Source organism: Nicotiana tabacum, chromosome 17 (assembly GCF_000715075.1).
Source record: "Nicotiana tabacum cultivar K326 chromosome 17, ASM71507v2, whole genome shotgun sequence".
In the NCBI taxonomy this organism is placed as follows: Eukaryota; Viridiplantae; Streptophyta; class Magnoliopsida; order Solanales; family Solanaceae; genus Nicotiana; species Nicotiana tabacum.
The window spans coordinates 34759270-34770206 of NC_134096.1; the positions used below are offsets into that span (position 1 = coordinate 34759270).

Sequence of the window (10937 nt, forward strand, 5' to 3'; positions counted from 1 at the left end):
ATTTGCCACTATATATCTTAAATTTTGTAAGATTAAGTTAATGCCCTCATTCGCATTTAATTCTCAAATTATTTGATTAAATTTTACTGTTCAAATAAAATAAATGCATATATATAAATTTATTATTTGTATCAAACCAATAAATTTTTTATATATAAATAATAATATCTATAACATAACAATAGCTAAATGATATATATTTTAATTTTAATTTTAATTTTAATTTTAATTTTTAAATTGACGGGTATAATATAAATATCAGTGTAAGTGAGCATTTATTCGAGGCAAAAAATGGTTAGTTCGGTTCAGGAATCCCTTATGCAGGGTCCAAGAAAGGAGGGCAAAGAACAGTGCCACATATGCAATTTCCACTCCTCTACCGTAACGACGTGGCTGATTTCTCTTCATAAAAACCTTGGGCACCAGACGCAAAAGGTAGTTAAAAGAAACTATAAAGTTACGGATGCAACATTCACTGCTGCCTTCGCCAATTTCCCTTTCTCATACTAATCACACTTCCATTTGCCAAACCCACACGAATAAGATCGACCAGAACTTACAAAAGTTCTGATTTATAGTTGGAATTTCGTGATTCAGTAGCTGCAGGATGAAGTTGAATCTTCTTAGCCAGCGGATTTTCATGGCCAGGCCATATTTTGGACCAGTTCTGGAAAGAAGAAGGTACGCATTCTCCAGTTCAGCTTCTGCGCCGACATGGGAAGGAGGCGTTTCAATGGTTCAAGGAGCTTCCAGGGGCATTGGCTTGGAATTTGTAAGTCTTCTTTCTTTCTCCCTCTCTCTTTATCTCTTTCTTCTATCCTATAAAATGTGCGTTGGCTTAAAAGTGTCATGCTTTTGGTTTTTAGATATAAAAATATATCATTCTCTTCCGAACAGATTAACTAGAAAACAGTGTCGCATAAACTTTCATTCTATACAATTTTTTCCTTTTAGTCCTTTCTAAAATGATTGTCAGATTTGTTTATTTGAGAACTATTTACTTTTAGCATTTCTATTTTACATCATATACTCATAGAAACGACGTGATCTTAAAAGAAATAATTTTGGTACTCACTCCGTCTCAATTTACGTGACATTTTTCGCTTCTCGAACTATGTGAACTTTGACTAATATTTTAAAATATATTTTTTCATCGTATTGAAATGAGAATAATTGCAACTTATATTACTTTTCATATAGTGTTAAATATCTAAATTTTAATTTTAAAATATTGAGCTAATGTAAACCAATTTAGCTTTAAAGATTAGTCAAATTAACTCTCGAAAAGCGAATAGTGTCACATAAATTGGGAGGGAGGGAGTACATTATATGCATCACACCCTTGGGGTGCGGCCATTCCCCAAACCTTGTGTGGATGGGGGTGGTCTGGGCACCGGGGTTCCCTTTTGTGTTTTAGTCAAAAATCGTCCCATAAAATGGAACAGAGAGTGATTTATTAGAGAGAATAATTCATTATAGTGCTCGAGGACTGTTCCTATGTAGTACCATATAGTAGTATTTGAAATTTTGAACTGCTTGTCTTTAATTGTGAAGAATAAGTTAGCGCTTACATAGGCATCTATCATAAGACATTGTATGCTGTCCTATGTGCTGTACGGCTTGAACATTTGATTGATCCGGCATTATTTGTTGCTTCAAGTGTTTAACTGTTTTATTGCATGATTCTTTTGATGAAAAGATGCAATTATGGTCCATTTAGTGCAGATGCCTATTATGCCAAGTATGAACCGCTTAAATCTCAGCAATATAGACGGAGATTATGGGTATTGTCTAATTTGTCTAACATAATATGGCATGCTATTGCTGATTAAAGAAATTATAAAGAATGTCTTTCTGTGTCTTTAGATTATATTGATTTTTGGGGTATTAATTGTAAGTCCGTGTCTTATTCTGAATACCGTAGCAATAATGTTGAAAACCTGAAAGGGATTTCTTGATTCTGGGTAGTCTTTTACTTTTAGTCCTCTTTCTTGAATTGATGTTGTCTCTGCTTAGTTCAAATAGAAGAATTTTGCACCTAACACAAGCAGAGCGTGCCTAGTATATTATTTTGATGAAGAAGGTGGAATCATAAACCAAAGTCTTTCTCTGGTACCAGGTTTTAGATTAAGCGTTTGATCCAGGGAAATGGCTGTAGGGCGCCTTTGGCATAATTGCACATAAAGGACCAAGTTCTTTTACAATCCAAATCATTGGGTGTAGTGCACCCTTATCCATACAGCAAGTTAAAATATAGACTGGATTTCCAATTTCTTTTCTTCTTCATTTTCCATTCCTTTTCTCTTTTCCTTTCTTTTCCATAGGTCTCCCTTTGCCATCCCATTTTTCGTGATTCCCACGTCACAGCCAAAATTTGCACAAATGAAATGAAATCGTACAGCCTTCATGAAATTTGAAACAAAGCAGTAGAATTTTTTTCTCTATGACCTTATCAGGTATGGCTGACATATAAATCAAGAATTTGGCTTGACTTGCTGGAGTAATCATTAGGTTCGTTAAAGTCCTTATTTGATATCTGTCTACATGAACTTTTGTTTTCGGTAGGGTGGTCTGAGTAGAAGAGTTCAAATCTTTTGCCAACCCTAAAATTTAGCATTTCTTGATATAATTTTCTGTGCATGGGAAGAATTCCTCGAACAGGATAAACCAACATTACCTCTATTTCGTCCAATCATTAATGAACTGTGATTGTCAGTTAATTACCATGTTCTTTAACTGCTCAAGCAATGTTTTACCTGAGTTTCCCACTAATGCAGGTCAGACAATTGTTAGAGAGAAATGACAAAGGCTATATTGTTGCAACGTGTCGTAATCCTAGTGGAGCACCAGGGCTTCTGGAGTTGAAGAATAAGTTTCCGGAGCGCCTTGACATTCATCAGTTAGATCTTACAGTTGAAAGCACTATGGAGGTATATTTCAATAGTTAGTTCCTTACCCACTTTTTCCTTTATCCTTTTTGTTCATAAGTGGGATGACTAACTTAGCTCCACTTGCCAAAAGAATCATTTGAGTATTTCTTGGATTCTTGTCAGTCTTGTTTGTTCATGTACTTTCTAGTATTTCATAACAACGCTAATTCTCAGGACTCAGCCAAATCGATCATAGACAAATATGGCTCGCTAAACCTTCTAATTAATGCATCTGGTGTTCTTTCAATACCCAATGCTATGCAGCCAGGTATATTGTTTCTTTGTTTTGTTTTAATAAATTTATCAATCTTAGATTGGACATTGTTGCGACTTATAATGATGAAACAGATAAAATGGTCCTTTCCTTTCTTTGAATTATGGAATTGGTGAAGTGAATCATTTATCTTCTCTCTTTTTTCAGTACAGAAACGACACTGAGTAAGGTGCAGAGATCATCCTTGCTTCTTGCTTATGATATCAATGCTGTTGGTCCTATTTTGGTTATTAAGGTGCGGTATTTTAGTTTCTGTCATGCTGTAGGCGAAAACAACTATTTCTGTGTGATTTCTTTTGCAGCAGCAACCATTTCTGAGCAATCAAGATTTTGAATGCTCAGCCATGAATATCTTGTACCTGATGTTTGATCGACAAACTAGTTATTATCCCTGTTAACGTGTAAATGATCAGGAATTGTCTCCCCTCTCCTTGAAGAGAAGGAGCTAATATGTTTTTAACCTGACAATGAAGCTAAACAACTTAGTTGAAGTTTGCCTCCTTTATACCAAAATTTGCTGACCAAGCATATTAGAATAGAGTAGCAACTCTCTTTTCCCAAAGCCGAACATTTTCTTTTTCATCAATAATCATCAAACAGGCCACCAAGGCTTTGGTTTACTGGTAAGAGCGCAGCGCTTGATGTGTTGGTAGGCGCACATCACTAGTTCGAACCTTGTCGCAGACAAGAATCCTAGTATTCTGTGAGACTTGAATCTTTCTTAAACTATGAGCTCTTAACACAGCGATCTCTAGCCCTTTGTTAGTAGTAATGTTAATAACCAGTTATTAACAAACTGTACATCACAACCTAAGCGAAGAAGTGGAGAAAAGATAACGTGGTAAAATATCCTTCAATAATCTGCACAATTCTAATTTGTCAGAGATGTCTCAATTTGTAGAAATTCCTTCTTGTCATGCTGAAAGAAAGGTCCAGAGTCTTAAGTTTTCCATTAATTTGTAGCAAATCTTCCCTCAGAGGGTTGAATACTAGCTTGTCTAACTTGATAGAAGTTAAGATAGAAGACATCCAGATGCTTTAGGTTTCCTATAAATTTTGAATAATAAAATAATCTGAATAAAATATTTATCCTATGTGAGTTGTATTGAACCGCGATCATCAAATTAAGTTGGATATTTGGATTATTTTGGTGAATTTAGCTAAAAATAAACCTGGAGCATATAGGAACCTTATTGTCGGACTCGCTGTCATGCTGAATCTTAGTCCAGAGTCTTAAAGTTTCCATTTCAAGATTTTTGGCAAGTGCTTCCCTCAGAGGGTTGAATAATAGCTTGTCTAACTCTTTATTGTTCGCAAAACTAATTTGATAGAAGTGAGGACCACCAGATCCTTTAGGTTTCCTATAGATTTGAACAATAAAATAGACTAATCTAGATAAATCATATTTTCCTATCTCAATTATATTGAGCCACCATCATCAGTTGAAGTTGGAAATTTTTGATTATCCTGGTGAATTAAGGGGAAACCATCATGGAGCGTACAAGAATCTGATTGCTGGACTTTCTGCATAGAAGATCTTGCTAAAGTTAGACTCATCGAAAAAAAAAGAGAGATCTTGCTAAAGTTAGCCATCCACTAGTTATATCGAGACACTTAGAAGAATGATCCGCCCATACACGTGTTTCATGAGTTACCAAGTGCTGCATTGCTAAAAACAAATACAGCAGGGATGTGCTGATAGGAGATTCTGTTATAGTATATCATGTCAAAAATTGAGGATTCTCAATGTTAAATTTACCTTTTTCTTTTTTTTTTATTGAATACCTCATTACCTTACATGTTGTAACCTTTAGTTTATGTTTTGGGTGAACAGCATATGTGGCCTTTGCTGAAAGCTGGAGGTGGGTCTGGTACTGACAAGGATTTTGCTGTTGTTGTTAACTTAAGCGCAAGGGTGGGATCGATTGGAGACAATAGTTTGGGAGGGTGGCATTCCTATCGTGCATCTAAGACGGCCTTGAATCAGTGTATGATTCTTAAATAAATCCATTTAACCGGTTACTTATTTAACTTCTTCTTATGGATGGTAAAGTTGAAGTTTTCCATGAACTTTCTTTGATCCAGCAATATATGGTGTAAGCTAAAATAAAAATGATAGCAAATGTATTATAGATATCTCTAGCATGATCATCGAAGGCAAGATTTTGCGTACAAGAATTTGAGGATTTGTTGCACGGTTAGGAAACAATTACTAATTGTATTAACCACTTAACAGGAAAAGGAGAAACAAAGAAAAGAGATAAAACAATGGTTCCAGTTTCATGCATTTTGTGAACTGGTAAGTCAAAATTGTAGGGAAATGAGAATCAGTTTTAGATGATCACTAGAATGTCCGCTCAGTTCAACCAAAGAGCTTCTCTTATAAATTATATGGTAGATGCTGTCAAGAGATTGGTGGTAGTAGGGGTCCAAACACGACAGTCTCCACCTTGGCCAGGTTTTAACTTCTTCTGGCTCAGTCTGGGGCGCAGATCTTAACTTGATAAATGTTTATTTTTGCCTAAAGAATCATAGGATAGGTGAGCAGTTTAGTTTTCTCTGCTTAAAGGATATTGAGTGTGAAGTTCATTCCTCTCCGTATCCTTTCTATCTTGCTTACAATTCAGTTTAGTGATGATTAGCGTCACTGGTACCCTTAAACTCATCAATGCTTGGGACATACTTGGCTATGTTTTGATTGTTTAGAGACCAGAAATCAATAATGTAATTCGACAGATATCACTAATGTAGGGCACATCTGCCATTACGTGGTGCATTTTCTTCCGAGTATCATTTCTTGTGGACACACACAATAACAATTCAGTATGATTATGAGAAAACGTTGGAATGTTTCTTTTTTAGTTCGGGATACACTTCTTCAAGCATTTCTATAATTCCATAATACAATGACTTAATGTTAGGGTAATTCAATATATGTTGAGGTCTGCTAATAACCAAGCAAAATCTTGGTGAAATGTTATGCATATTTCTGGACCCATGTCCCCTTAAATTCAGCTACAAATATTTGATTTTCTTTTCTGCTTTTTAGGACATTGCAAAATACACAAGGAAATTGTTTCTACAGAATGCATGACGAGTTCCTGGTTGTGTTTCCTTTCCTTGTACTATTTTGTGAGCAACCAAACAAGATAACACTTGAATGCTTTCTGGTGCTATTTGCAACATTGGTTAATTAAGATTTCATCACATATATTTGTTTTTCATGTCTTGTTGAGTACGGAGATCAGAAAAGGGAGAAACTAATTTTTTTGGCTCTTCGATCTTAAGTTTAGTGAGCCCCGACACTGATGAAAAGACGTTTATGTGCCCCAGACTCTTTATAGGATACATATATACAGTGGTGTAGTGAGTTAAAGTCAATAATGACGAAGTTGGCTTGTTGTGTACCTGTGAATAGTCTGACTGAAATTATCAGATAAGTCCTCAAGTGGGACTAAATCTTTAGCTCATGCTAACCATGTCTTAGTGCTGCAGTAGCACAGAATGTGGCGGTGGAATTTGCACGCAAGAAGGATCCAATTATATGCATTTTGTTGCACCCAGGCACGGTGGACACTGATCTCTCTAAACCATTTCAAAGAAATGTTCCAAAAGAAAAACTTTTCACCAAAGAGTACTCTGTTCAGAAGCTGCTCAGCATCATAAACAACACAAAGAGATCTGATAATGGCAAGTTCTTTGCCTGGGATGGTCAACAAATTCCATGGTGATCTACTTGGTTTTGATTGATCCTTCCCGGATCATATTCGAGCAGCAGCTTGTTTTCTTAGTTGGTCCTTACAGGAATATTATCTTCTAATTAAACTGTGAAATAAGTAACAAATTACAGTTTCACTTTTATTTGTGCTTAAAAAAAGATCGTACACTTGCTGCCTGGAATGAATTGAGTTTCTGCCAAGAAGTTATCCCTGAGTTGACATGAAGACTGAATTAAGTAACAACAGTTTATTTCACTTTCATATCTGTACTTTTTTTTCTATGAAAATTCACGTGAGAAGTCTTATGTGGTGCTCAAGTGTCCTGATGGTATTGTCTCTCAGGCAAATAACATTTTCTTTGATATATGCATGTCCACAGATACTGCTATTACATTTCTAACCAAAATTAGTTTAGAAAGAGAGAAAAAAAAAGGTAAATAAAGGAATCCCCGTAGTTATCCCCCAAACAAATAGAAAAGCAAGAAATAAATGATACAAGAACGTTTCACCTTCTTGAAAATTTTGAAAACACTTTAGTCTATTATTAGACTGATTTTAAACCACAATAACGTTCTTTATTATGAAAAATTAATAAGTTTACCAACTTTCAAGATGAAGATAAGTGAAAGGGTAACATAAACTAATGAAGATTGTCATCTCGCGTTTGTTTTTTCGGAATGAGAAAGATTGAAGGATGCTTCTAGAGTCTGTTGTAGTCGCCTGTTTGTTTATTTACAACTATATGAGCAATTTTAATAGAAATATGAAATTACTCTTTTACTCTTGGTCGACCAACTTGGCTCTTCTATATAACAGAGAAATTTAGTTAGGCTTGAAAACAATAAGATTATGACTTTGAAACAAGTCCCTCTACGAACATACTTCTCTTAGGCCATAATCTGTATTTATCTTTTTTGTCAGCTTTTTACTTTTTTAACTTTTTAAGGATGACGGACAAAAAAGATGTTTCCTTGCAGAAAATTCAAGTCACTTCCTTTGGTTACAAACAAAAAAACTGTCACTTCTTTTAGTGTTTTCGCATCGTCAGTTACACACATTTAATCAGTTATGAACCTTCATGTGCCATATTAAATTCCACCAAAAAACACTATTAAACATCATAACTTCATACCAGTTAAAAACCTTTTCACTTTCCCAGATTAACTTCTTTTATTCCTGTCACGGCCCAAAATTCGATCAGTCGTGATAATACCTGACTCAACCCATTAGGTAAGTCATTTAATTACAATTCACTTTAATTAGATTTATCGAGGAAATAAATGATAAAATAACTGAATATTTCTACTTTTCCCAAAGACTAGTACAAATCATGAACATCTAAAATTTAGATTTTTTCTTTCAAAAATGGTAAGAAATAAAATACATCATCTGCTGAAATACACGAGAACAAATTAAAGATTCTAAAGCTACCAAAAAACAAGTGGCAGTTATAACTAGAATGCAGGTACATCTTTAATGTCAACTCCCGCCACGTACAACGACTGCTGCTCCAAAATCTGCACGCAAGGTGCAGAAGTATATTATTATGAGTACAACCGACCCCATGTACCCAGTAAGTATATTGTCTAACCTCGTAGAAGTAGTGACAAGGATTTTTAGTTTAAAGATACTCACCGTTATAACTTGTACAACAGACTAGTAATAGAAACAGTTATAGAGCATAACAGATAAGGGTACAATAAAACAGCTATGCGAGGCAGTAAATGATTACTATGAGAAGTCACAGTAGTAAATTCATAATTTCCTGGTGTGAGAAATATATTCAAGATATCACATTGAATGGCACGGTAACACCTTCATGCATTTATCTAATTAAATTCATAACTTTCCTGGTGTGAGGAATATATTCAAGATATCAAATTGAATGGCACGGTAATACCTTAGTGCACTTATCTCATTCTCACCCAATATATATATGTGTAGATCAAATCAATTGGCACAACAACACCCTTCGTGCATTTATCTCTTTCTCACCGAGCATACATATAATAGTACCAACTAGGTGAGAGAAATGCCAATAACAATAAAAAAATAAAGTGGGAGGCACACAGAAAGCAACAACGAACAAAGCAGTACATATGAACAACGGAAACAGACTGGAAAAAAGGCATAAAAATTATGACAACAATTAGGAAAGAAGAATATAAATTTCACTAATTAGCATGGCAGAAGACTTAGATGCAAATATAACAAACAAGAAGAAAACAATAATATTTGCAAGTTAAACAGATAGAAGACATGGATAACAGAACAATACTTGGGGTAGAGGACACCGACAGAACAACGACTACAAGTCACATAGAAAATATAGGTGCACAATAACAGCTCAAGATAAAGGCATGAATGTATAAACAACGAAAAGATATCACAATATAATGTATGTCTCTCGTCCTCGCCTGCACGAAAACACTCTTTGTGCCATGAACATATGATAATATAAAAATAATGGCATGTCATCACCCTTCGTGCTTTTACTCTCATCCTCACATGATAATGTAAATGAAATGGCACGGTATTATCCTTCGTGCATAATAATGTATATAAATGGCACGACATCACCCTTCGTGCTTTATATTTTTCCACATGATAATATAACGGAAATGGCACGACATCACCCTTCGTACTTTACACTCTCCCTCACATGATAATGTATATGAAATGGCACGGTATCACGCTTCTTGCTTTACACTCTTCCTTACCAAACACATGTATATCATTAACAAGCAAGGTAGGAAGCATAGATAATATCAAGGAGAGTGTTTAAACGAATGTTCCAAATTGAACATCAATCGCGGCTTTCAAGCCAATCACAATTCAATGAACCTCAAGTACTTCATTATTTAAGTAATTCAACAAGTCTCAAAACTGATCTTCAACTCAAGTATAGAATTTAAAATCTCAAGAATAACGGTCGTAGCAATGTATTTGTGATTGAGTATAATAACGACCGGATTTAGCACATCAATAATTTTCACACAAGTTCGTCAGATTTTTAATCAAATTATAATAAGACAAATCATGGTTTCTAGCATTTAATATCATATTCATAGAAATCTAGAAGTCAATGAAAACATAAAACAAGAGTGTCATATAATTCTACAAAGCATAATAAGTCGTATAATTTACCCCCGAGCATGATTAACCCTAGCACATGCATATATGCTTGTCACCTTATATATGTATCACCCCCGCATATAGCAAACAATGGCAATTAGTAGAAAATATTTGCTCAATAAAGTTAGGCAAAATACTTACCTCAAACAAGCCAATTCGATAGACTAGGTGCGCTACCCCGCTCAAATCATCCTCCGAACGGCTCGAAACTAGCCAAAAGCAACTCAATTACATCAATTAACGCCTAAGAAAACAATTCCAAATAATAAAGGTCGAATTTATATTTACAACCCCGAAGTCAACCAAAAGTCAACGCTAGGGCTCACGTCTCGAAATTCCACAAAATTTACGAAATCCGAACATCTATTCCGATACGAGTCCAACCATACCAAATTATCAAATTCCGACATCAACTTGACCTCCAAATCCTAAATTCTTATTTTTGAAAGATTTTACAAATTTCTCAATTTCTTCACTTTGATTCTCACCATTTTGGTGTTAAAACTCAAATATAATCATGAAGTATACATAGAAATTAAACAAGGACACTTACCAAACGACTGTAGATGAAATTCCTCTCTCAAAATCGGCCGCTCTCGGACCTAGGGTTCAAAAATATCAAAAATGAAGCTAAAACCCGATTTACACAGCTGAAAACAAGCTGCAGATGTCGCATTTGCGATCCAGGGTTCGCAAATGCCAAGATTTATTTGCAATTTTGAAGATTAACAGTGCAAAATTTTTTGCAATTGCGATGAATTGTTCGCAATTGCGAACTGAACATACGATACGGAAATGGGCATAACTCTCACATACGATGTCCGAATTCAGCGATTCTTTTTTCTATGGCCCCGTAATTACAATACAGATCTAATGCTT

At 35.0% G+C, this 10937-nt stretch overlaps 1 protein-coding gene across 2 annotated transcripts; it reads left to right on the forward strand.

Moving 5' to 3' along the window:
* The first annotated feature begins 318 nt into the window (after positions 1-318).
* On the forward strand, positions 319-7123 carry LOC107769518 (uncharacterized). 2 transcript variants are annotated; one of them, XM_016588741.2, is made up of 6 exons: positions 319-772; positions 2778-2930; positions 3105-3198; positions 3357-3439; positions 5039-5192; positions 6692-6831. In XM_016588741.2, the coding sequence occupies exons 1-6, from the start codon at positions 608-610 to the stop codon at positions 6700-6702; spliced, it is 660 nt and encodes a 219-aa protein (XP_016444227.2). In that variant the 5' UTR covers positions 319-607; the 3' UTR covers positions 6703-6831. The 2 variants fall into 2 exon arrangements, with proteins under 2 accessions (XP_016444227.2, XP_016444226.2); XM_016588740.2 differs by having other exon boundaries at positions 324-772; positions 6700-7123.
* Positions 7124-10937: the final 3814 nt, after the last annotated feature.